General features: G+C 42.4%; 1 protein-coding gene across 1 annotated transcript; it reads right to left on the reverse strand.

The window, feature by feature from the left end:
* Positions 1-1,246: 1,246 nt before the first annotated feature.
* On the reverse strand, positions 1,247-24,457 carry zmym2 (zinc finger, MYM-type 2). The gene is made up of 26 exons (XM_061088464.1): positions 24,401-24,457; positions 17,417-18,166; positions 16,876-17,044; positions 15,066-15,220; positions 14,533-14,681; positions 14,223-14,385; positions 12,957-13,019; positions 12,262-12,474; positions 11,214-11,364; positions 10,847-10,962; positions 10,061-10,189; positions 9,472-9,622; positions 9,027-9,199; positions 8,774-8,936; positions 8,363-8,391; positions 7,996-8,137; positions 7,587-7,708; positions 7,294-7,444; positions 6,558-6,815; positions 5,457-5,581; positions 5,183-5,375; positions 4,938-5,080; positions 3,929-4,043; positions 2,549-2,791; positions 2,287-2,419; positions 1,247-1,884 (listed from the first exon to the last, which is right to left on the reverse strand). The coding sequence occupies exons 2-26, from the start codon at positions 18,149-18,151 to the stop codon at positions 1,650-1,652; spliced, it is 4,419 nt and encodes a 1,472-aa protein (XP_060944447.1). The 5' UTR covers positions 18,152-18,166; positions 24,401-24,457; the 3' UTR covers positions 1,247-1,649.
* Positions 24,458-25,669: the final 1,212 nt, after the last annotated feature.

A 25,669-nucleotide genomic window follows, 5' to 3' on the forward strand; every position in this document is an offset into this window, starting at 1 on the left:
ACAACCCAATCTGGGTTTAGTACACAAGTAATGCTACATGGCATGAGTGAAGGTTCCCCTAGTGTCCTAATAAAGAAACGCAGCATGTTGGTAGGTTACCACGGCGAGTCAGACCCAGTAAGAGACGACTTGAGGTGTAGTCGTCGTTTTTTCTAGCCTGGGATCATCCTATGTGGTGAAACGGTTTCGCCTGAGAGCAGAACTGACAAGAGGAAGAGCAGCGAGGAGCGGGAGGATGAAGAGGGATGAAAGCAGCCCAGAATAATGGAGATATGCGATACTGAGGCCCGGGAGGAAGATGGCTTTGAGACACGATTAACAAAAGTCAAACTGCAGACGTTCATGATGCACTTCTCACTTAAGCCTGATTAAGGTACAGACCACCACCCTTGACCCTAGAAACCCACACCAGTGATTTGGTTTATTTTACCTGGGCTTCTGTCATCTCCCATGGCTGCTCCCTAAAAGTGAAGCCAAAGCATCTCGTTTGCCATCTAGCGTTGATAAACCCCGCCTTCTCCATGTTATCAGATGGGACATGTGCCAAAAGCAACAGTTGAGGGTGTGCACGGCTTTTAAAAACTCTATTAAACCAACAAAGCTACACAACTGCTTCCATTAAATGATTGAAATGTTCAAATATAGAAAAAAAATGAGGAAGCAGTGGACAAAAGCTCATTGGTACACAAGTGTTGTGTTTTCAAATATGTTATTTAGAGTTAATTCATTCATTCAAATAAACATTTGCGATATAAAGTGACACTTTGTCAAACACGATCAGTGGTTAAGTTGGGAACACTGGTTAACGGTGGCCAGAGAAAATCATTTTACCTGTGGCGGTTCCATTTTTCCTAACATGATCATGTATGCGAGTGGAATTAAGAAGTTCCACCCTTCAGCTGTGAAATTGAAACCCTGACCTCCTCCGCTGGTTGTCTGACCCTTTCCTCTGCCTTCTCCCTTCCTTTGATTCACTTTGCAAGTTATACTCGACCTCATGCTCTCCTCTTGCTCCTTTTCATCAACGGAGCGACGGCGAGGACAAAACAGCCGTAAAGGAAGAGGAAATAACTGCATGGCTTCCTGTCCCTTGTCGACTCCTAGTAGCCTCCTGATAAACTTAGTTAAAGCATGATTCTGAATTATTGAAAGCTCAAATATCTGCTTGTTTGAGTACTAAAACAAGCTACATGATCAGAATTGATGACAATGCACAACAGGACCACCCATCCCCCCCCCCCCCGAAATATCATGGTGCCAACTGTTATCACTCAAGTTTTATACCTGATTTAACTCAGTTTGAGCAGAACAGATTACAGCTCCATCACTTTCTCCTCCAAACTAGATCCTTACATCAGGGTATCTCTGCCTGTTCCTCCTCTGGTTAATGACTGGAGAGATAATTGTGTTGTCTAGCTTCATTAGTTTCTCATCCTGTTTGTAACTCAATCAGCAGAACAACGAGTTGATCACCGCCACCGCTGTCCTCAGCCTCTACCTGTTCAGGGCCGCTTCTGCAAACATCCCTCACCCGGAGGAATTCCGCAATTCAGCAAGGAGGAACGTACACAAGCTACTAGTTAATCTCTCTCTCCTCCTCCACCTCTGCTGCTGACTGTTCAGGCTCGACTAACAGTCCAAAGTGACCGCTACACCCCCCCAGCAGCTTGAGCACTGTCGTCTTCCTCCTCCTCCTCGTCTTCTTCCTCCTCTAGTCGTTGTTTGTCTGTGTAAATGTCCCTGACCAGGAGGACTCTGGTGAGGAGGCTCTCCAGGATGCATCGCTCCAGCGGCGTGGAGGAGAACCACAGCGGGTCGTCGGGGCTGCAGGCCGGATCCGGCTGAACGTAGAAGATGTCTAGACGCTCCCGCAACAACGTCGGGCTGAAGGGAGGAGAAGGGAAACAGATGGAAAAGAAAGAAAAGTAGGATGAATGAGGAATAAATGAGTGAAAAAAGAGGTGGGAATATCAGTGGATAGAAGGGAGAAAGTAAACATGGGTAAAAGAGGAATGGGAGAAAGAGAGAGGGAAAGGGGGGGACGTGTGAATACATTTTTCTGAATTTCCTCTTGAATAATTCAGTAAAACTTATGACACATTGTTTTATGATAAGTCCTCATATTCAAAAATATCAACACTGGGGTTCAGAATGTGAACAGCAATGAGTTATAATCACAGGACCTTTATAGAAAATGTTTTATTAGGATTTCCTGGATGCGGTGATGTCTTGTATTAAGTGTATTTTACAAAAGGAGTCAGTTGATCCAGAAGATCTTGAACCCACCACTTTGATCTGTAGAGGTCGTACAGGCGACACTCGTGCTTCTTCACCGGGCAGCGAACAGAGGAGCCTCCCGAGTCGTCGTCCTGATCGCCCTCCTCCAATTTCCGCTTCCTCTTCCTTGACTCCGTTTGTTCTAAAGAACCATAAATAAATAAATAAACATTAATGATTTGTGAACAGAAATGATTCAACTACATTCAATGACACATTAAAAGAAGATCAGAGCTGGATGACGCTGCCATTTTTATGTTGCTGGCCTCACCGTGGTGATCCTGAGAGATGGAAGGCACGCGGATGCAGACGTTGGTCTCCTTTGTGACAGGATGGACAGTGTCCGGGCCGTAGACGTTGGCGAAGGAGAGGCGGAGGTGCTGCTCCACGGTGCGCAGGCCGAAGTATTTGGTGTTCAGGTAAACCAGCGAACGCAGCAGAGCGGCGGGACTCTGCTCGCCGAGCTGCCGACTGCTCCACAGGCTCTGCTCCTCCACTCGACCCCACAGAGAGCCTGAGGAAAATTAGTCGAGACATTAAAATCTATTCCAGGAAACAAACTGGAGCTCATTATTCAAGAGGTCAGTTTCAGGACATGTTTCTGGAGACTCTATTTTTGTATAAAATTCACCTTATAGTTATCTATAATACATACAACTCTAACAGATATTGAGAAAATGTTGCCGCAGTTATTAAGCATATGTTTGAAAGAAAGCACAAGGGAGTAGGTTAATTAAAAATAGTTAAACTTTTTATAATACATTTCTTTTGAAACACCAACATAAATTATGCAACTCTGATTCTTCATAACTGAATATTTTGGAGTGGTTTGGATAATAATATAATAATTGGATAATTGTATATGAATAAAAGTAAATATTAATTAAACATACATATACGCTCCCTACTCGCTGAATTTGAGGCTTATCTGAAGTTCTCATATGAAACTGAGGAGATGATAAATGAATAAATTTCACTCAATGCAAGAATATTTCACAGACAGTTCCAATTTCAGATGACTGGACATTTAAAGTGAAGCAACTAACTGAGGCACATTTTATTTTCAAATCAGAATATCAATTTTTGCTCGACTTTCTAAAAAACAGATGGATATTTAAGTCTTTTGTAAACCATATTTCACTTCGAAAATAATTTTACACATGACCAGGTTCATAATTCAAGCACCAAACACTTTCTCAAAGTCCTTTATATTTATTACCAAGTTGTGTGGAACTTCCTTGTAAATATCCTAGTAATTCAGTGCCTTTCTTCATCCAAGAAGACCACAGCTTGTTTGTGTGGATGCAGTGTCCTCATAAGTCTTTTCAGTGCAATCACAGTAAATCAGGATGTGAACAGCAGAAGAGTTATAATCACTGGACACTGCTCAGAAGAAGCAACACTAGTTTTTATAACAGCGCTGTTCCACCAGATGGCGCCACAGAGCACATACATCCACATGAAAGATTTTCCCTCAAAAAATCCTCCTCTCGAAATCATGAAAACTGTTTAATTTCACTGGATATTTTATTCCTTTACTAGTTTCTTCTTATCGAGGAATTATTTATTGATTTTGTGTAACGAATTCTTAAAACCTGGGAGAAGTCTTTAGCTATGTGACCATTTGTGAACAGAGGTATAGTCCACTCACCATCAGGGAGCACGCTGGGCTGCCAGTCCTTCAGCACTTTGTTCAGATCCTCTCCAAACTGCTGGTAGCAAACGTCGCTGAACAGGTCATCCTTCCGGCCTTTGGCTTGGAGGTGCTGCAAAAAGGAGAAAAAAATAACACTCAGATTTAAGAAAAGGTCAAATAATTGTAGTTGCTCTGAAACAAAAAACTTAAGCGTCCTCATATTTAAAAGATCATCACTGTTTTCAGGATGTGAACAGCAAAGTGTTAAAATCACAGGACACAACAAAATACAAGAGGTTACATTTTAAAAATCGAGACTATTGAAAGGTATTTCAAAGCAGGCCTGGAAAAAACCTATCGAAGTGTTTTAAGTCACAAAATGCGATTAAAACTCAAATAAACCAATCAAATCTTTACATCTTGTTGTTTCTACACAAACATTTAAATCATTCTTACATTTTTCTGTCAGAAAAACCCCAAACCAGAGGATTTTAGAGAATCCTGAGCTCCACTCTGAAGCCATGCTGCTCACATGTGAGAGAAAGAGAGTTGAGAAGGAAGTGTGCACCACTTATTTCCTCCCCTCGGGAACCACTCCCTCTAAACTTAGTTCCTACCTCCAAGTGGCTGCAGAGGGAATTTCAATAAAACGGAGAGAAAGTCCAAAGCCTATTCGCTTCAACTTATATTTGTTTGGCTATAATATAATTTAAGCTTCCATTATTAATATGTGATACTTTGAGCGTAACAGATGTTTTTTAAATCTTATAAATTACTTCCTCAAAATTCCTTTATCCTATGACGTTTTGTTACCTTCATGTGTTGCTTGATCTATTTAATTTGTAAAAAACAATGCAATGTTACATAATTTTTTTTTGCAGCGTATTATTTTGTTAAATAGTTATTATATTATAATTTGATGCTATTTACCTTAGACCCGAAATGTTTTAAACATGAAAAAGACAAGAACTTAGTTTATTAAAATAATAATAATAATATTACTATCAGGGTCTATAATACCAACCTGCTGGATCCCCAGACAGAGGTAGAGGATACTGTCTGGAGAGTAGCGCTCCCCATTGGTCCGGCAGACCTCCCTGACAAACCGGGACAGAGCTCCGTTCAGCTCCTCCGAACTCAGCGACAACAAGTTACTTTTTGACCGAGCTACAAGAGATAAGAACGGCACGAACGCTGTTAGCAAACTTGTCCTACGTATTTTCGAAATTCAAATGGAGTCACGTACATTAATGATCGGGGGTAGCTCACCTGGTTTGGATCCATCTTTTACTTTGGTGTCATCTGATTGGTGAGAACGAGACAGTGCCCAGCGCTTCCAGGCGTTGATGCCATAACGAGCTTTGAGAGGCAGCGATCGTCCCCCAGAGCGTTTGCCCGCTGGATTGGAAGAAGAGGACGAGGCTGAATCTGAGCACTCCTCCACCGCAAACCTCTTGTTCCCCTGTAACACAAACACACCAGTTAATACACAGGAAACTTGAATTGGCCAAAAAACAATCTTGTTGCAAGTGTTCGTGCATACTAGTCTCATGGGCAGGGGTCGTGGTGCCGACTCTTCCGACTCCTCCTTCTCTTCTGCTAAGACTGGAGGTAGAGAGAATCCCATGTCGTCGTCCATTCCTTCGAAGACTGGAACAGGGTCTGAGGCTGACATAGGAAACGGCATCTGTTGTATTATTTTATATAAAGTGAAAATATAAACTGTGATATTGTGACAGAGTCCGTCAAGGTTTGCCTTGAGACAAGACAGGCCATAATAGCATTGCTTCAACCCACAGTGGGTTTCCATATGATCCTCGTTCAGTAAAATCAAGCGAGTGACAGGTCAGTGGAAAAAAGAACACAAATAAGAAAAATATATATTCCTGTTAATGGCTTCACACTCTCTCCTTTACAGTACGCCACATCTAAAAGGCCTCAGATTTGACAGAGGGGATGACAGTTGGTCCAGAAATAACCAGTTGGAATCATTTTAATCTCAATTACTGAACTGATCCAATAAACCCATGCAGTCAGATGTTGTTACATAAGAGCTGCTTCACTGCACTGGATGAATGAGAATGACAGATGGATAGATAGAGTGATGGAGACAAAAGCTGCTTTCAGACAGTCCGGTCATTTTCCTGAAATTATCCTAGAGGCTGTATGTGAGAACACAAATGTCTGAGTTAATTGCTAAAAACATTTTCAAGAACTTTTCCAGCCAGCCTCCTAGTAAAAAGGTCCGGAAAAAATGTCAGAGTGAGCCCATGTGAGAATACAGCAGTAAAATGTGGGGGAAATTTGACATGTTGAAGACATGTTTCTAACACATGACAGAAACTGGAAGAACACAGTGTGTCTGAATGGTAAAAGAGAAGCCATGGAAGACAATGTGATTTCTGCAGAATAATTTTTACATCATCCCACCCTTTGCCTGAATGTGTCGGATATTTCCCTGTTGTGAACGTGTCCATCCCCGACAATCTTCTGTTGTATTTTTTATGTGTGTCAAACTCCGCAGAATATCCAAATCCAATTTAACATATGTGACAAGATGTCTTGGGTCATCATGCCTTTCACATGACGACACAGATTGTTCCTGACTGAGCACTGCTGGGTAAAGATATGCAGAGGTGTTTACCTTGAGGAAAGTCTACCTCCAGGTCCAGGTCTGGCTCATACTTCTCTTCCTCTTCTTCCTCCTCCATCTCCTCTTTTTCTTTTTCTTCTTCTTCTTCTTCTTCCTCCTCCTTTTTTTCTTCTTCCTCCTCCTTTGCTTCTTTGTCTTCCTCTTTCTCTGAGCTGCTACCGGAGGCGTCCTCCCCTTCACGCTCCCTCTTTACTTCTACCGGCTTCACATCAGAAACCGAGCCAGTTGGCTGCTCACTCTCATCATTTGCTGCAGGACATAAGGATATTGTTATTAGCTGAAGTGTTTTCAGATGCTTTGAACTTCACAAACAAATTTCTTTTCACTCCTTGCATCTGGTTGGTTGCAGAAGTTTCAGTAACAATTATCTATTAACCTTTGCTGATACAAACCAATAGTATTTGGATGTCTACATAAGTAACTAATATATAAGTAATTAAGTACATTAGAAGCATTTTTATGTATCTGATGTGTTTACAGTTTCCAAATAATCTGCTATAATTGACTGACTGAATAGTTATATTTTGAATAACAATATGAACCTTCAGTCAGAAAATATATTCAGTAAAAGCACAAAACCATGACTTTTATCCACATGTTCTTCTTCTTTTAATGTCTGACTCTTTTCAGCATTTTACAAAAACATGCATGTCACTAGATAGTGCCCCAGCATTTAATTCAGGACATTTTTAACTCAGACATTCAACTCTCTCTCTCTCGAGTGTACCTGGCTTCTGCTCCTCTGCGATCATATTCGCCAGGGAAATCAATTCAGCCTCAAGAGAGTCAGAGGCCAACTTGGCTTTGAGATCACGGATGGTTTGGATGATCTGTTCTGCCCCCTGCAGGGTGGTAGGCAGGAACACAGGCACAGGAACCTGGATTGGGCAGGACATAGCTTTTTGTTTAATAATCAGACTACTGAAATTTTCAAATAGCAAGCTACAAGAATTTTACACCGTTGTATTTGGCCCTTTGGGTTTTTAGTATGGACAATCCACACGAGATGTAAAGTCTTACCGGAATAGGCAGAGAGATTGGAGTGGGAGTGATCTGGGAATACATGTTCATGGGCATGGGGATGAAGACAGGCACAGGTATGGGTACAGGAACATACTCCCTCTTCACACCATCGTCTACATCTGTGGATATGCAGAATCATATATGCAACTCAGCACATGTATCAATGGGTCATGAAGCGATGATTTACAAGGGCAAAAAGCAGGAATTTTCAGTATCACGGCCTTGTTGAGCTGTCACTAATCACTCAAATCACTGGAACTATTATTCTCTTTTACGTTAATGAGACTGACACTAACTTTAGTCCTCTTGAATGCTTGAATGATGTGTCAAAATAATGTTATTTCCCTCTAAGAATGTTCTATGTTTCTCTCCAGATAAATCAAAATATTTGAATGTGTAGCTTTACCTGTCTGTAGAAGTTTGCTCTGCATGTGTGGCTTGCAGTAGGTGGCCTTGGTCAAGGTAAGCGGTTTGCAGAGCACTGCCTTGTTCTTGACATCTCTCATCACACCTCCACCAGCGTACGCTACAGTGCCCTGGTTCACATGCTGCAAGAAGTTAAACAAAAAACATATGGTTCTTACAAAGGCGCTGTAACTATTAATAACATTTAAAACAAAAAAAAGGTACAATCAAAACAAATAAAAATATTGTATTTGGTTGACAAAATGTTTGTATGGTAGGAAACAGTTTAGAGCGAATAGACACTAGCAGAAAAAAATATTTCAAAACAATCTGTATGTTAGTGACACCTTTTCCACATTCTTACTTACCCCAGGTTTGGCCCCTAGCGCTATAGTCCCTGGGAAGAGAAAAAACAAATTCATCACTTTCTCTGCCTACTGAAGAAATCTGAGTGACACAAAAGCTTCTTTACAATCTGGTATTAACATCTGCATGCATGTAAAAACACAATCTAAGGTTAGATGTGAACTGACGTACGTATGTCCATGTGTGATGTGAACACCCAAGATGCATGCTAACGCCAGATATGAACATGGCCAACGAGTAACGCTAATAGGCTAACTTCATTTAATACTCACTATGCTCCAGATAATGATAATTCCTTAATACTTAATCTTTTAAAAATATTTTCTGTTACAAGGACCATTAAGCAAATGCTCACGAGGGTAATACGTAGAAAGACGTACACACACACAGACCTGCTCACACACACTTAGTACCTAGGGAGTTCTCAGGGCCTCTCTGTGTGACCATGATGGGATCGTTCTGTTGGCAGTAGAACTTCAACAGACACTCCTGGTCACAGAACTGCTTCATTTCTGATCTCCACATCACAGACTCTGTCAGGTTACCCTGCACCTTACAGCAGTCACACCGCGCCGCCTAGTGGCCACAAAATTCATAAGATAGTCATTATTTTGTTGACTTTTGCATGAAAAAAAAATAATTATGATGCAGCGAGCATGAGCAGACCTTGTGGTACCAGTCGTGGAACTTCTTGGCACACGCCTCGCTGCAGAAGTCCCGAGTCATGCCACCGAACTGCCGGGTCAGAGCTCTCTTACAAAGCTGGCTGCAGTGGTTACAGCTGACACACTTCAGACCCAAACGCTTGATAAAGTCCTGCTTGTATAAGAGTTTACAACCTGGAGAGTGAAACAGATAGAACAAAAAGAACACATGTGAAACAACATGACAACTACAAATCAAAGATATGAGAAGATATATAAAATCAAAAAGATATGGCAACCAAATGGCTAAATAGATATAAAAGGCATTGAAGACCTGTTAAAAACATGGGAAACCCCAGGATATATGCTCAGCCTGTTCGAAAACATAAAACTACATTTAAAAAAAAATATATCTGAGATTCATCAACTGTCCTACAGGAGAATAGAGGATTAGATCAGATAAGTACCTTCACTGCAGAAAGGTCTCTTGACCCCAGAAAAGTTGACCGTCTCGTGTAGCGTCTTCTCCTCTTGGCAGTACTCGCAAAACGTCACAATGCAATGGAGCTTCTTGTAGTCCTCACAACACGCCTTACTACAAAACTGGAAGACTCTATCCTGAAGACAGACACATTAGAGGTATTCTAAGTCAGCAAGCATGGGAGTTTTGAAAAGTACAAGGTGCTACTGTGGATGAAATAAACTGATTTCTCTATAACCTTTCCTCAGTCCAACAAACCTCTACACACTGCCTGATATCAAGGTAGACAACTAAATATTTTCATCTAAACTGATTTCTCACTTGGTCTAATAGTAAATCAGAAGACAGTAAAAAAAAACTAGAAAAAATTGACCAAAAAATGTCCCATAGCCCAAGTGGACATATTAAGTTTTGCTTAAAAAATGACTCTGGATAAATGTCCTGTTGATCTAATTCTTTCAGCTCAAAGTAGATGTATCACAGGTTTATTGTCACTTTACACCATTTCTGGAAGAAAAAGACCTTGACTGGGTGCCTGTATGTATTCATTAAAATCAAACAAAAATGGGTCTCACCTCCCAGTCCAGTATTTCAGGTTTCAAACTGAACGCTCCTCGACAGTAGTTACATTTCAGCTGAACTGTGTTGTTGTTTGTAGTGGAGAGTGGCGTCTGTCCGTTTGTGGCCGTTTGAAGAGTAGCATTCTGCAATTACCAAAGAAAAAACACATGGAGAAAATTCAAATTTTTTGACTTGTTGTCATGCAGCCAACATGTCTAATGATCCTGACTTATCTTTATAATTGATATATTGAGCTAATTAATGAAGCCAATAAACACTTATATCATATATCTCTATGCACACACACTAGCTTAACACATGCTTTTATTTGCTGTTATTATTTGAAAAGAATCAGATTTCTCATTTATATGTAGATTTATGCAACATGGTGCTAAGATGCTAATCAGGTCATGGACTCCACTGAGGGAACCTGTAGTGGTTTACGTTTGTGTTGTGAGCTGCTGTTTTCATGAGGAAGCGTCAAGTGGGGTTTTATTTCAGCAACATTGACAATAATTCCTCTCTGCTATAATTACACTTAATGTCATTATTGATCTGAAGATAAATTGAGACACACATTTTCAAAGGAGCACCAGTTTGGTATCTATTTAGATCAATTTACCTGAACTAATTAATATATGACATTCTTATTATGCCTGTATGCTTATTTTAGCAACTATGGTGTTTATTCATTCAACAATACCTAAAGCACCAGTGGGATGTGTTGCCCACCAGTGAGATCAATTAATCTCTATCTTAAAATTTCATCAATTGTGTCATCTAGACACTAGCGCCCCCACCTGGAACTTGGTGACACATTGTGAGCTGCAGAAGTTGAGGATGTTTCCCTCTGGCAGCGTGGCCTGGTACTGCGGTAATGAATTCCTCTTACAGAAGTGACATGAGGGTTCTGTATCTGCACATACAGACATTTGACATTAAAACTCACATCCAATATTTCTTTGTTTTTATTTTACTGATAAATAACTATTTCTCCTACTTGTGAATTTAACAGTTAGTAAAGCTCTTTGGTTTGCCGGGATGAATATTCTAATAATGAGACAAGAACAAACTGCTTAACTAAAAAAAGAATCATGAACCCTGAACTTGGAAAGGTTGTGGTTCATAAATGTTCAGTTTCATAGTCTATTAACTCTTGTTACTCACTGATGAAGGAGGTCGACGTCAGTTTGCCCTTGTTCATGCAGTTGACGGAGCAGAAGGAGCACATGGTGCCAGTCGCTCCGAGGCTGTGGAGCACCTCGCCCGTCTTTATCAGCGTTTTGCAACTCGCGCAGCTCGCAAGTTTGCTGTGGGCCTGAGGGACAGAGTGGGAAAACATCACTATCTGGGAACCATTTTCTCTGAGCACCATTGAAATGAGACTGACCCTAGTGGTTTCCTCCATTCATTAGTGAAATGTCCAATAAGTTGCCGTTACCCAGCAACAAGAACTATTGCAAAACATAGCTTCGACCTAACCGACAAAAACTGTATAAAATGAGTAGTGGCTTGAAAGGAGATCTAGAGGTGAGCTGAGCACTGATTATAAATTGAAGCCTACATACGCCTCAACCATCCACCACTGTGATCCCGTCAGCCATCATCTTTAATTAAAAAGAAAAACAGGCAACTCACAAAGTGGAACCAGACATGCAAACAAATATTGCAAGGAAGTAGAAACATCCCCAAAATTTGACAATTGGCAGGATACAAATAAAATGCTGACCAAAAGTTGTGGGCAGTTGTGTCATAAATTGACATCCGTGTTCACTAAGTATTGAACTGAATGTTTCTTTCATCTGCATTTCCTTTTATTTTTATTAATTCATTACATTGTTTATTTCTGTGCATATTCCAGTCGATAAACTGAGCCATGGTTCAACCTTCGTTCAAGGACCATTTGTTGTCTCACTTTGATATTTATTTCCTATTATCAGCATGCCCACTTTTTTCCCCTATATTTTAAATGCTTCTCAGGGCTTAGTAACAAGGCCAGATGAATGATGTTATTTGAGCTGTTGTGGGTTCAGTTTCCTGGCTGTGACGAGGAGGTGGTGTCATCACAGCTACATACAAAAAAAACTTTGACATATACATAAGAGCAGTGCTACAAAATTAAATGATATGGCTGAGTGACATTATAGTATGGGTCATTCATGCTCCAATCAGGGACAGTTTAGACACATGCATTGTGTGGTTGAGGTGACAGTACCTGCTTGAACTCCCTGATGCAGGTGTGACAGCAGAATCGTTTCTGTTGGCCATCGACCAGCAGGAAGTGGTTGGCTGATGCTCGGGTGGGCAGGTAGTCGCCACATTGCTCGCAGCAGTTCATGATCAACCCGTTGGCCCTGCGGTAAACGTTGAAACACGCGTCGCTGCAGATCTTGTGCGTCACAGTCTTAAAGCTAACCTCGTGCCGGATCTGTAGACAGAGAAAAACACAAAGGGGGCACCAGGGGCCCGATTAACTGATCTTCATTTAGCTTCTTTTTCAATGGCACACTGCTTCTCCTCCTGATAGCCACATACTTAACTATCACACTTTGTTTCACTTAATTTAAGTGGAGTTCTAGCTTAGTAGGAAAAAAACATTTGAATGGAAATCTAGCAGTGACTGAAAATGCCTCAACAGACTGATTCAAAATGATAATAAATACATTTTATCTGAGCATGAATACACACAACACCACTGAGAAACTCACTCGCCATTTCCCTTCACCACACATCTATGACTGTGTTTACATTCTATACAATCCCACACTACTGGGTGTTTGAAGTATCATATCCCGAACTTCAGTATCCTTATTCCGGTTTTGTAAAACCCAATTTTACTTGCTGGTGCACTCCGTCAGGATATTGGTGCCTGTATACATCTTATCCTGGTTTCTGACCACTGCTGACTACCTGAGCAGGTGTGGCTTCATCCAATGCGCCCTGGTTCTTTGCGGTGGTGGTGACAGCACGACACTGGCCAAAAAGGAAGACATGTTTTAATATTTGCTGTCGCTCGTCTCCCATAGCTGGCAATAAGGTCGAAAGGCCAAATCCGTAACACCATGTTGACATTTCACAGAGCGGAGCCCCCTATTAGCCAAAGTGGCCTCAATTTAACGTAAAAAGCCGTCGACACACAGTTATAGGTAACAGGGATTCTTATTATGACTACGGGGATATGAATAACCAGATTTCTCAATGCTCCATATAAACATTATGTCCCAAATATGATGAAAACTGGGATGCACCGCGTAAATGGACTTAACGCAGACACCTGGCAAAGATGACAGCTCAGCACAAAGAAGCAAAACAGGCCAAAAATTCAAGACAAAAGGGCTTTTGGAATCAACAGGAAAGAAAGTAATACTTGTGCATACATACAGTTAGTGTACTATGTTTATATACTATATACCATATATGTAAAATAATGAAAAGTGAAATCAAGGCAAAGAAATGAATAATGCACCTGATTTACATGATGCCACAAATGCAGATAGCTGTGGTTGCTAGGTGACAGTAGTGCTTGTTAGCGATGAAATAATGAGCCAGAAAATACCATAAATAAAAATCTCATCCTGCCAGCTGAAAGGTTCCTGTATTTTTTCGATGGTTTAAACACTGGAGCATGTCCTGAGTTACGTAAGAAATTAATTCAATACAGCCACAATCCTTAATTGTGAGGTGACAGGGACTACTCTCCTGTTTCTGAGACAACTGTTCTCGGTGGCCATGGACACTGGCTGACTGAAAATGGGCCCCTAAGAAGCGACAAGTAGGATCAATGATTTCTTTAATTGTACTTATGAGGTGGAAGGTGTAGGTGTTAGCAACTCTTTGCATTTAACAATGGATGTCTGAACCAATCAGGAAGTAAAAACAAGTGTCTGTGTCCTCATTTCCATTTTCAAGTCTCTGTTATTGTCTGCACGACTAAAATTAAGATCTAGTGTTTTTCAACTAAAAAGGTTCCGCTTTAGGGGCTTCAAAACTACAGAGTTGTAAGAATGTAGTAAAAGATGCATGATGCGTATTTACAACTAAAACATATTTATGTGGATGTAGTTTAATATACTGCATATCAGAGTATAGAGAGGAAAATAAATGGCTTTGGTTAAGAATGTCTGGTAAATGGTGGAGAGAGGGGTACGTGTTGTTATGTGTGTCAGACTGACTGACCTCTGTGAGCTGCCCGCAGACAGTACATTTGGTTTTCAGGCCCGATTTGGGAGGGTTTTGCTTGTTCTCGTATGCGCCTAGGCAGCCTGTGCTGCAGAACTCCTGGAAAGACTCGCTGGAGTCAACCTGGGCCACGATGGTACCCTTCATATTTGTGATGTCCCTGAAAAACAGAAAACAAATCAGAGTCCAGACAGATTAGCATCAAGAGAAAATGTGCATCACTAAGTAAACAAAAAAGAAATTGCTGTGCAAAGATATAAATAAAGTTTAATTAATAAATAGTATAGTTAATTTAGTACAAACTCACTTTTTGCACATAGTGCAGCTCTTCTTGGGGGCAGGTTTGTGTGAGAAGGCAGAGAGACAGGTGGTGGAGCAGAACAGGTGAGTGGAGCCTTTTCGTTGGTAAGCCGTTTGGCCTTTCTTCAGAGGCTTTTTACAGTTAGCACAGGTCACCTGGCATGAACAAACACAACAGACACAAGAGTTTTATAACGGCAATGATATGACCAAATCCATTAGCTGCCAGTAGAATCCTTCTGTAACAGCCCTGCAGGTACATGTTGGTCAAGTAAAACTGTGTGAATTGAGTTTTGGCTTAATTACGGAGCTACCACTGTTCAGCAGCATCACTTTTGGATCTGCTCCACTGATGTCACATTGCTTGTTTTGGGGAATACTTTACTGCTTACACACTTTCAATGAAGCAGGTCTAACAAATATGATTGTTTAAGTAATAGATACCAAAGCTACATGTTCCAAACGTTTAGTTTGTTTGTCATATAAATGCACTACACCCAATGTATCTAGCAAGGGACCCGGATGAACAGAGTGGCTCACCTTGACCGTCCTGGGCTGTGCCTGGGAGCCTGAGGATGAAGTTGATGAGGAAGACTGGCCTGGAGGTTTGGGTAGTGAGGTGGCTGGTGACGGAGAGTCCACCCCGGTCTGTTTTTGGTTGCGGGGGACTGAAGCAGACTGAGAGATCCATGAATCTGCAGGGAGGGGAAAGGAACTAAGTTAACAGCTGTCTGCATTCCACAGGTCCTGTTTTTTTCTGAGTAATTATTTGACAACCATGACTTCCTTTACTTCAGAAGTCTGGACATGTCTACCTTCCATGCAAAGATTATATATTTGGCATTTCTGGGATTCAATGGACATATGCTGGTACAGAAGAAGATGGAAAACTAAGAGAGAGACATGTGGAATCTAACCAGGTGTGTGTCTTAACCTCTGGGCTGTCGGGGTGACCCAGAACAAAGCATTTAAACCAGTCAGATGATAAATTATCAATTTTTATAACTGTTTTACAAATCGGGGAAAACTGAGAACCAGGAATTGGCCTCATAGTTAATGTAAACACGTCCAATGCATCTGGTCACAAGCAACACAGCTTCACACTTGTTGCATCTCAAGACTAAATCCGTGTTTGCATTTTTCAGAAGATGTAATGCATCTCAATACATGATTCTAAAGCAGTGACTGGGCTGCAGACATGAAACTGTGATACATCCAGTTTGTGTGAAGAGCACCACCAAAGTCAACAGCACCATCTGGAGCCCGTGCAGAGCAAGACAGGGACATGAAACTGTCTCAGGCCTGGTCCCAATGACCCACTTTTTCAAATAACAGACTTTCAAACCCTCTACGTCTATGAGGGCTCAGGACTGAATGTGGTTGATGGTCCACTTGGAAAGGTGTTTAAGCTCTAAGGTCTGCAATGCTGCAGCATGTGCTTGAAGCAATTACCCACAATTCACAGTGTTATGGTTAAAAACAAGTATGACACGGGAGAAGTTGGCAGGAACAAGTTTTACAGAGACTCATTGTGTTCTGAAGACAGGATATTACAAGATGTTGTCCTATTATCCTCAGGAGTATTGAACTCTTGAACTTATTTCTGCTTCACATACAGGAGACGTTTATTATCAAGCCAATAAGCCATCAGTCCATAACTGAGAATGCAGCTTATCGATATCAACACTACTTGTGGACTATATGTGGACACATGAATAGAGCAAAATGGGTTATCATTGTGTCAGCTAACATTACATCAACAAGTAGGAATTTAGCAAGCAAGAGTTTCACACATCTGAACGGGACAGTACATTATGTAAAATGGCCCAGATTGGTCAGCCCATAAGTATTAAAATAAAAAACTGTTTTTAATCAACAATATGTGAACTGGATTTAGATATAGTTGGGGCTATGGATTGGATGCAGAACCAAGCTGTCTGATGCAGGTAAGTGCCGGTCTGCAAAACAGGGCCGGTGCAAGACACTGTCCCACAATTAAGAAAGAGGTGGTAAATGAAGAACAGAGCTTAACAGCAATCTCACAAAATGAAGCTTTGCAACAGAACAAAACAGATTTGACATTAACCCAATCAGGAGTGGAACAGTGATAGATAGAGGGACACAGTTTCAGTAGAAGCACCATACAGGTTCCTACAAAGAAATGTGAAATATATGAAAGTAAACACAAACATGTGGCCGGCTGACACTCATATGAAACGCAGCATTAAACATTTTGTGAAGCTCTTCTAAGCTGCACACTTTATAACAGTGAAGAAGCCCAGAGGTGATACTTCATTTCCATCCCTTATATAACATTTTACCTCTATTGAACCTGTAATGAATTCATCACCTGCTCTGTTGTGTGTCCCAGTGTCTCCATTCTGTACCAGCTGGCCCATGGGGCCCGAGCCCCGCCCAGGGTTGAAGGAGGCTGTTGGTCGGCCAGATGGGGTGTCGGGATTCAGGCTGAAGGCGTTGCTTATCTGCAGGCCATTTTCCTCCACCTGGCCTTCACCTGCCTGGACACACAAGTTGTTAAGGTTAGATTTTCACCTTAGTGACAAAACATTAGAAAACAAAGTGATGACGAAGCAAAGACAAGAGTGCAAAACGTGCACTGAATCCAACCTCATTCAACTAAAAGAGCTGCCAGTGCATTCTAGATGAATAAATATTGTAGTGCATCGTCATTATTGAGATATTGTTGTTCACTGTCCCAAGAATAAATCTGCTGAGCCAAGGAAAAGACTTGGTTTCACCAGCAGAAGACATCTCACACGTTTCTGCCTGAAAGGACCAACTTCTCATCAAGACAGTTTGACAGAGTAGAGGTGACTGTAAAACAGAAGGCAGCAACATGGTAAGATAAAATCTGTTCTGTTGATCCTCACCGCTGTGACAGCTGCCACTCCTCCCTGCAGTGATGTCACCGAGGTTATCATCAGGTTCATGTCTGCCTGGACGTCTGCTGGATGTGGTGGAGAATTTTGTGCAGACTCTCCTTTCTGGTTACTGGAGCCCAGCGTGGTGACACTGGCGATCCTGATCTCTGAATCTGGCTCGGTGCTGCTGAGTGCACCAGGCGAGTGGGATATGGAGGAGACTCCAGGAGGCGCTGGTGAGGAGGAGGAAGTTTCTTTCTGTTCAGAGTCCTCCTCATCATCAATGACAATGGGCTCTGCTGCTGTGGTTGGAGGTTTTGAAAGTGATTCCACTGTGGATGCGTTGGAAGACGCAGGAGGACTGGGGGTCTTGGAAGGCATCGCTGCAGTGGACATGTCTACAGATGCCACATCGTCAGTTGGCTCGAGGCCGTCTGAGCTGGGCGTGTCTTGGGAAAGGCTTGTGGCAGAAGGCTGGGGAGCATCCTCCTCCTCCTGCTGCTGCTGCTGCTCCTCCTCCTCCTCCTCCTCCTCCTCCTCCTCCACCAGAACCACATCATCATCATTGTCCTCTGCGACGCCCTCCTTTGTGGTTTCATCTTCTGTTACCATGGAAACTGCCTCCCCAGCCTCCTCTGAAGGGGGTGTGGTTTGTTGCTCGTGGGAGGGTGTGGCATCCATGGGCTCCACCTGCTCCCCTGCCTCTTCTGCGATGGCAGGGTTTGGCTCTGACTCCCCGTCCATTGCTAAGGCAACCACCTGGCAGCACAAACAAAAGGCAGTTAGGAGACAATTAGGCGAAGACTGCACCAGTGATCGGTTTTATGAGGTCTTACAGCTGTACAGGTAGCCCAGGTATCCCCAGAGACAACTTCCCCCACACAGCTTGGTGAAAAACTCTGCCATTGTTATAGCTACCACCTCAGCATCACTGTATGACCATCACTGATTCTTTTCTCATGTTTGATGTTTCATTTCACCCATAATCTAACCTCTGGGATATTATTAGCCCATGGTTTCAGGCGACTGAACGCTTAAAACATTCGTCTATTTTTTACCAAGCACTTCCCAGATATGAGCCTTTAATTTCAAACTAGAACTTGTTTCCTCTCAAATGAAGCTGAAACTCTGATATGTCTTAATGCTCTGCTTACAATGAAAGCGTCAGTGATGCTGGGGGGTGGTGGTGTAATCATTTCTGCTGTATGTAGGCCCATAGAGGTCCATTCAAACGTCATGTGTTTAAAGAAACTTACAGTCGCACAAGCTACCAAGAGACGAAGTAGAGGACAAGAAGCAGATTTTAGTCTTCCTACTTCTTCTGTCTATTTTGTTCTTCTTCCCAAAATCCAGCCGATTTATTCAAGTTGCTTGTTTTAATATATTTGACCATCAGTCCAAAACCAACTAAATCCAGTTTGTCATTTTAGTTGCTGATGATAACATCTAGTTTTATTTAACAGCCTAAAACCAAAGGATATTGAATTCACGAGTTATAAAATAGACATTTTGAAAATCCTTTCACTGGAGAAACAGGAACAAGCAAATCGATCAATCAGCTAATCCCCATAGATTTGATTTTGTTTTGTTGATTCGTCTATAATTTATTTTCTCGATCCTATCATTTCTTCTACAGAATGTCAGATCATCTTTAAAATGCCTGTTTAAGAGCTCAATCAGATGCATTTCTTTGTGCTATTTCTGCCTGGAAATGACTTAAATAATTAATTACATATTTTTTCTTTCGATGGGCTAATCACTGCAGCTCCAGTGTGGAGGGATGGTGAAGGGCGTCGAGCTCCACAGTCAAGCCCTTCTTTCTGATTGCAATTACCCCAGGAAGACGCCATGAAAGGGGGCAGCTAAAGCTCAGCAGATGCAACAGTAGAGGCGACGTCGCCATGGCTGCCTCCCAAGAGCTGCTACGTGCCTGCCCAGCAACGGGGGCAACTGTGCTCCTCCTACTCTTTACATCTCTCCGTCTCATCCTCCTCTCTTTCTGTTCCCTGCACCTGCTCACCCAACTACCCTGCGCTCGACTCCTCCTCTTACCTGCTGTCTTTCACAAATGCCCCCTCACCCCACCCAACCAACCAGCTCCCTCCCTACACGTGTAACGCTCCACACAGCTTTCTCTCTCGTTGTCCCCGGCAACCAGTGAAGCTACACCTTGGTTGCTGTGGAGACGGTGAGGCCCACTACTACCACAGGGACGTCAATGTGCGCAACATCTGGGTGCTGATGAGTTGGCCAGCACTGTATTTGAACCATTCAGATATGACCCTATATGATAAAGAATATATCAAATTATCATTATCTAGCCTTCATTATTTAAAAGATTTATATGTATATACACATTTCTCACTGTGTGGTGTTTGTGGGTTCACCAAATTAAATTGAAGACCATTTTAAATAGCACCTGTAATATATATATATATGGGGGCAGGATAAACCAGTAAAAAGTCATACGCAAGTAAAATTAGATATTTCAGGTCCACATATTAATATTAGATAGTCTGGAACAATATTTAGCAAAAAGCTATAATAATCCACACTAGATATAATTAAAATTACAGTCTTCATCCAGCTACATACATTATCTAAGACCTTTGTAAACTACATTTGAGACTTTTATACCTCTAAAGGCCTTTAACTATAGTAGAGTTACCAAATTTGGTCTTCTGTATTGCCTTTCTATCATTATCTATCAAAATAAAAGGAATTTCATAATGATAATGATTTGGTGCCAGATTCATGATCAAAAATACCTTAAAGCACTTCTGGGGATATCTGCACCTTCTATGTTGATACGTTTCAGTCAAAATCATTTTCCTTTCCATGCAAGTGATACAGTGAGCCACACATCACATTCTGCTGACAGCTGCAGCACAGAAACACACAAACAGAGAAACAGGTACAAACCCACAGACACACTCCTGTGCAGAGAATGATCTTTGCAGCTCTATGCTCTTCACCCAGAAGAGGAAAAACCCTGAAAGCACCTGAATTCAGCCTTTAGAGCTACAACACAATCTCTACCACAGAGGAATCCAGGGTACTGCCATGACAACACTGTGGCGGCCATTTTGGCCCCAGCACTGTGGGGTGCACCGATTAAGAATCATGGCCCTGTGGTCATACCTGGGGGGGGGGGGCCTTTGAGCGAACAAGTGCAGGTTTTCATATTTTACAACTGCAGTTTTCCCACCACGTTGGCTTCATGACATTCTGTGGTTTGGTGGATTCCAAATATCCCTGATATTTTTGACTTCATTTCCACATAGGTGGCCTTTTGGTAGGCAGGTTTAGACTTTCCCGATTTAAAAAGGTGCATGGTGTAAGTTTTCTCTGCGACCGAACATGGTTTCTTGTTTGGAGCAGGTGGTGGTGAAGGTTGCTTGCCAAGAGCATCCGCCATTGTTCCCTTCACGAGACGAGAGGTTGCAATACTGCATGTTCTCTGTGTGCAGCACTACATGTTTCCAGACACTTGCATGCTAGCTTTATTAACGGAAAAAAGAGTGACGGATACAGAAGCAGAACAAGGGTTAACATTGGCGTTGCTTTCTCCACAACCAGAGTAAAGATATGAAGTTTGATGCTGAACATGCATGTTTCTGCTAGACTGATAACTGTTAATCTTATGTTGCAAAAACCAGTCAAAAAGCCCCTTTAAATCCAGTGCTGTCCACATCAGGCGAGTCTCACCCCCCCCACAGGGCTCCGTGAAACATCACATGGTCACAAACTGGGACACGTCTTTCTACGTCCAGAGATCTTTTCTCACAATAAGTATTTTAAGAAGTAAAGACTCGTTAAGTTATTTTCCATTAGTTTGCTTCATGCATTTAAAAAAGCAGACTACCTGGGATGACTTTGCTTGAGTCCTACTTAAAACCAAGAGCCCAAAATCCTTATATATTAATTGTTGTCATAACACAAACAGATGCACAAGAACTTTGCATGATTAAAATTGTTTAAATATTGATCAAAATAAATATTTCAAAGGAGATTTGCTAATATGACCACGCTTTCAATGTCAGCTTTTGGTATGGTCAGTTCCAGAAAGTCTATGTTCAGAAGCACATCTGCTGACAACTATAAAATGCAGTGGTGACACTGACTGGAAAACATTAAACAGGATATTTTGCTCTCGTAATAACACACTTAACCCTCAGATGCAAATATTAAGTTATAGGAACATGTCTGACGGACTCATCAGAAATAAAACTTAAAATATTAACACTTGTATTCACAGCAGGTTAGGTAAAGAGCAATAAGACACTTGGAATTGGGCCCATATATTCAGAATTTCATTGTCAAATGTTTGTGTTAAAGTCAATCTTTTGTAAAGTGCAGACTAAACTATAATAACATCATTGTTGGGGATGACTAGAAAGGCTGCATCATTACTGAAAACTAAACATGCCTCTAAAACCAAATTCGAGATATTCAGCTGAACACTGTGTAAGATAAGGTAGGGCATGAAATCATGATATATGGAAGTATTGGTGTTTTTCACTATTTGCTAAAAATAGTAAAACATGAAATGCAGATTAGTTTTCGGTCAATTGACTGAAGAATTGTAATTCTGCTCTCAAGTAGCTGAAGTAGAGTAAGACCACATGAGGCTAAAATAGATGTTTGTCATTATTTGACCTTCCTACGTTAAAGTTAAATTAAATTCTGTCATAAATGCATTTTTTGCTAAGAAATGTGACAGTTACTTCATAATGAAATGTCACTTTGAGTTAAAAGTTCCTCCAGGTCTGTATTCTCAAAAGAAAACACTGAATATAATAGTTCACCATAACTGCTGCATGCAGTCAGGCTGGCCGGGCGGTGAACCAGAGGTGTGAAGAGTCTGCTCTCGGACTGTTAACATGGACTTGACTGTAAAACGCTGAAGCTGGAAGAGGAAGAGTCGCTCACAGTGGTCACATGACAGGAAGCAACCACCTAAACAGCAGGACATTCAAGATCAATAAGAGGTTCTCTGCTGTTTAAAAACATGATCTGTGTGTGCAATCGGACTCCAACGTTTTATTTGAGAAGATGTACATGGAAAGCACATGTGTTCGGGTTATAACACATCTGCCTGTGACTGTGTGGTCGACTGCTGTCAAAATACATGGAGTGGACCACCTAAAGGCCCCCTTCTCCATCTGTAACACCCCCCCAAAGCCAAGCCAAGCCATGCTGCTGCAAAATAAAGATGCATCAGTTTTCCTGTGCCTGATCTGGTCCGGACTCGGTTCAGACTGCAATGCAGAGCTGTGAGCTGCATTCAAGTGGATGAGAGGGGAGGAAATGAGAATCCAGCATTAATGAGCTCTGACATGCAACCTGGCTCCCAACGTCAAAACCAGGTGGAGGAGGAGGAGGAGATGCATCAACCCCCCCCCCAGCAGACCATCACCTCTACATGGGTGCTCCTCCTCCACCTCCACCTTTCCAACACCATCAGCAGGCGAAGGTGGAGATGTGCAGCCGTTTCATAATTTAATGTCTAGCAAATTCAATTGAAACGCATGAGGATATTATTATATAAGGCTTATGTCACTGTAGGGTGGTGCGTAATGCGCATCCACCGGAGCATCTCCCCCCCCCCAAACCAGCTGAGGGGCTAGCCCCCCCATAGAGCCCCCCGTCCGGGTCCCTGGCAGCAGCAGCATGTAAAGAACCCTGAATGTTCTGATCTCCATGCAGCTGCTGATCTGGAATAAGGTTAGAACATCAGCACACACAAGGGCGGACTGTACCAAGCTTCCGGGGGTCGGCTGGTGTCCCCCCGGCCGTGCCCTTGATTGTCAACCCCGACTAGAAGCTGAGCTCCACGATGTGGACCACCACAGCGCCAGATCCCGGGGCCAGGCACACGGTTTACCGCTGGGGGGGGCTTTGCCAAGACCCTGATCCGAGCTCCTCCCCTCTTCCCCGGCTGCAATATTCCCCCAAAACTTGGCTCTGCGGCGCCGATCCAAAAACTTTAACCAGGAGCAGTAAATAGGACCAGCACTACCTGAGCTGCGCAGCTCTTCCATAAATAACCCGGGTAAATGAGGGGGTCGCTCGGTCGGTAGGCTCCCGAGTTACGGTCCAGGGGAAACGTGGTCCAGGGTATTCCGTTCCGCTGCGCTCCGTTCCCACCCCGGCTCCTCCTGGCGCAAACGGCGATTGGATTAGCGGCGGACCGGGGGGGGGGAGGAGAGCAGGCACAGACTGCGCCATTGTCAAAACACAAACTCAAAAAAAATAGCTTTATAGAAATATCCTGGATTCACCCAGTGACACCAACACAGCCCCCAGGCAGCATGGGGGGCTTTAACAAGCGCCGACACCCCCCCACAGCTCCTCCGGGGGTAATTCCTCTAACCACACAGGCGGCTGATCCACCACACTTCACCCGCGGTTCTAGCTAGAAAATCCCGCTTCGTATGATACCTGTGACGCCGGGGTTTTAATTGGAAAGTGGCACCGCAACGCACGGAGTCCATCCTGGCGCAATCAGGGGCAGTTACACCCGGCCGCCGCTGGGGGCGCCCTGCGTATCACATGAACTGTGTACATTAGTGTCATGCGGGGGGTAAACAACGGGGGGGCAACCGGAGCCCAGCACCGGGGTGTGCATGCGAGTCTCCCCGGTGGAGAGTGTGACCCAGAGCCGGGTACAATCCAAGCATTCAACCGCCACCCAATTTAACCCCAACCCCCCCCTTCCTTCCTTCCTTTCCTTCCCCAGCGGAGAGCAGCACTGCCTGGTGTCCGCCATTAGGGCTCCGTAACAATACTGGAGACTAGAGGCGGCAGCAGCTCCGGAGCCCAGCGCACACATCTGTCTCCTGTTCCCCGCTTCGTGGAGCCCGGCCGCGGCCCCCTCGCCCCCGGTGTGACCCCCCGGGGCGAGGCAAGGGGGTCGCACCGGTCGCCTCGGCACAAGTTCCCTAAAGTTGGTGTCAGTGAGGTGCGAGTGTGGAGCAGAGTTTCTCTTACCGGAGCCGAGCGCCACAGCAGCAGCGCCACTTTTCTACCCGCACGTTAATCCCGCCGAGCGCCTGCGCACTACTTTCCACTCTCCGGCCACAGATCGTCCGCGCGGAGGAGGACTCACTCCGCTCGTAATATACCCGACACACAGAGGTCTGCGACACCAGAAATACAGTCAAGGAGTAGGAATATATTTTTTTCATTATGCATTTTAAGACTTGCGTAAACATTTTTATTTGCATGTTTGAGAAAAAAGTCGAAATATTGAGAAATAAAAGAAATGTGGAGAGTAAATATTGGGACTGAAGTCAAAATGTTAGGAATAAATAAAATGTTGAGAGTAAATGTATTTTTTAGATTTTGCCAAAACAATAATAATAATTGAAAAAAAAAAACAATATATATTTACTCACTATGTACTTATTTTTTACTCACCTTTTATAATATTTATACAAGGTAGCATTTATTTAGACATAAACATATCTATATAAAAATATATAAAAGACAAAAGATATACAAAGTGAAGTAAAAAGTGAAATTCAAAATGCAAAAAGCAAAACAGTGAGAGTGTCAAATTGCAATATGCAATGTAATACAGTATAATATAATATAATAAAATATATAAAATAAAAAATACCGACACACAGAGGTCTGCGTAACCAGAAATACAGGACCCCTAAACCTATCGACAGCTACAAAGACAATATAAATGGCTAAGAACAAACACAATGTATAAACAAAAGGACACAAAATCACATAAGAAATACAGTCAAGGAGTAGGAATATATTTTTTCTTCATTATGCATTTTAAGACTTGCGTAAACATTTTTTTTTTTTTAGAACTTTATTGAAGAGAAACACAAACATTCCTTGACAACATCACAAATTATATATGACAGACTGATTAGTGAAAAATAATAAAGAAATAAATGGACAGTTAAGACATTCCATCGTACCACAGGATTCCCCTCAGTCAGAGAGGTATCCTGCAATAGGTAGCCACCTCCTCACAAAAACATCAGACCTTTATTGTAATTGAGCAGTTAAATCCTCTATTCCATACACCTCCCTCAGCTTCTGTTTCTACTGTGCCACTGTAGGTGGCTGTGGATTCAACCATTTTATTGTCACCATTTTCCTAGCAGTCATCAAGAATATATGTAACAAGTGCCCTTGGTCTCTTGTGTACATGCCTTCAGGAGTTAGATCGAAAAGAAACTGACTTGGGGTGAATAGTATATTAATTCCCAAAACTTTATCTATCTCGCTCTTTAT

The sequence above is a fragment of the Limanda limanda genome, chromosome 16, assembly GCF_963576545.1.
Source record: "Limanda limanda chromosome 16, fLimLim1.1, whole genome shotgun sequence".
NCBI classification, from domain to species: Eukaryota; Metazoa; Chordata; class Actinopteri; order Pleuronectiformes; family Pleuronectidae; genus Limanda; species Limanda limanda.

Excerpts from the sequence above, each read along its gene's own strand:
- zmym2 (XM_061088464.1), bottom strand. The coding sequence starts at position 18,151 with ATGGACGGGGAGTCAGAGCCAAACCCTGCCATCGCAGAAGAGGCAGGG. Across the intron at positions 8,392-8,773 it reads AGGCCCTGAGAACTCCCTAG|GGACTATAGCGCTAGGGGCC; the intron begins GTACTAAGTGTG and ends TTCTCTTCCCAG. Across the intron at positions 2,420-2,548 it reads CATCTCTCAGGATCACCACG|AACAAACGGAGTCAAGGAAG; the intron begins GTGAGGCCAGCA and ends ATGGTTCTTTAG.